This window comes from Emiliania huxleyi (assembly GCF_000372725.1).
Source record: "Emiliania huxleyi CCMP1516 unplaced genomic scaffold EMIHUscaffold_5605, whole genome shotgun sequence".
In the NCBI taxonomy this organism is placed as follows: Eukaryota; Haptophyta; order Isochrysidales; family Noelaerhabdaceae; genus Emiliania; species Emiliania huxleyi.
This window is the reverse complement of record NW_005197797.1, coordinates 1-1,553: the sequence shown is the minus strand read 5'-3', so window position 1 is coordinate 1,553 and position 1,553 is coordinate 1. Positions and strand designations below refer to the sequence as shown.

Sequence of the window (1,553 nt, the reverse complement as noted above, 5' to 3'; positions counted from 1 at the left end):
TCGGTTTTTTGCGCGCGGGATGCGCTCTCTTCGTGCGGTCTTGCCCCGCCTCACCGTCACGTGGCGCTCACTCGTGGCGCGAGCAAGTACATGCGCACGGGGTAGATGTCGCTCGGGAAGTCGGCCTGTCGGGTGGACTTGACCACACGGTACCCAGCTCGCCGGAAGAGGGCCATGTGGTGGGCGTGCGTCCGCAGCACCGCCGCGTTCTCGGCGTCAAGCATGTAGTTGCCGCGGCCCTCGCGGCACTTCTTTGGCGGCGCCGTGTTCTCCTTGACCACCACGAGTCCGCCTAGGTACACGGCCTAACCAGTCACCCTCGGATCGAACACAACAGCAGGACGGCGTGCGAGCGCGCCCGGGCGGACGGCGCCGTGGCAGGCAGCGAGCAGCCGCACAACGCTGTGGTCCGTCAGATGCCCGAGGATCCACTGCGCCCAGATGGCGTCGTACGTGCCAGCTGGCGGGACAAACTCTCGCAGGCTGGCCAGCGTGAAGTCAAGCCGCGAAGAGTCGTCGCACAGCGCTGTGCGCGCAGCCTGCAGCAGCGGAGCGCTCACCTCGACGAGGTGGACCCGCTCGAAAACCTTGAGGAGTACGCCACCACTCACGCGGCCCGAGCCCGCGCCCAGGTCAAGCGCGAGTGAGCCCGCAGGCGCCGTTTCGCCTCCGAGCGCCGCACGGAGGAAGTGCAGTGAGCCGGACAGGTCGACCCCGTCCACCGACCCGCAGCCGCCAAGCACGTCGTCGCACGCGGACCAGTGTGCAATCGACCGCTCGTACCACTCGTCCTCCGAGCAGTGCCACCAGAGGGCAGTTTTGCGGCGGCGCGAGGCGGGCATCTTTGTTGGCGGGAAGCCAATACCTAGGCGCGGCAGCGAGCGGAGAAAAGAATTCGGGCCGCGAACACTGGCACGACAAGGGCGCGGACTGGCGCGGACTGCACACGCACCGGCTCACCTAGAGAAAAGAAGATAAGAAAAAGCGCGGATAGGAGGGAGGATCGAGGGGAGGGAGGATCCCCTTCGGAGTGGGGGTAAGGAGGCCGAGTGTGGAGCGGGGGGTTCCGAGCGGTGGTGTCGGTGAGGAGTGTGTGTGTGTTGTCGTGCTAGTGTCTGGTGTCTACTAGCTCCGAGTAGAGGGGGCGTTCCGCTGCTTCTAGGGGAAACCCGGAGCGCAGAGCCAACCCTCGGAGACCCGTGTTTATTTTATGGCCCTTTCCCTGCGAACGCGCACCCCCGGGGCTAGGGCTCTCTAGCCCGCAACCCGATACCGATCATCCGGCCCGCTGGGTGCGCTTCTTAGCTCCCCGGCCCTGGATGTGAGGTTAATGACTGCACTCCAAGTGCTCCAAGTGCTCCAAGCGCCGCGACGCGCTCGACCAGGTGGCGGAGCTGCAGAAGGGGCGCACGGCGGCCGCCTGACGCTCGTGTGGAGAGTGGCCGAGGCTGAGAATTGACGCGCGCCGTCACTGTGAGGGTTTGCGATTCGTTCGTCATGTAAACTGAGCGGGACCGGCACTGCCGTGCTCCGATCCCCCCTCCAATCTTTTT

At 65.7% G+C, this 1,553-nt stretch overlaps 1 protein-coding gene across 1 annotated transcript; it reads right to left on the bottom strand.

Annotated features, from left to right (window-relative positions):
- Positions 1-56: 56 nt before the first annotated feature.
- On the bottom strand, positions 57-842 carry EMIHUDRAFT_124527 (hypothetical protein; the record flags this gene model as incomplete). The annotated part of the gene is made up of 2 exons (XM_005765166.1): positions 57-292; positions 344-842. 2 exons carry the CDS (start codon positions 840-842, stop codon positions 57-59), a joined length of 735 nt encoding a protein of 244 aa, XP_005765223.1.
- Between the last annotated feature and the right edge of the window lie 711 nt (positions 843-1,553).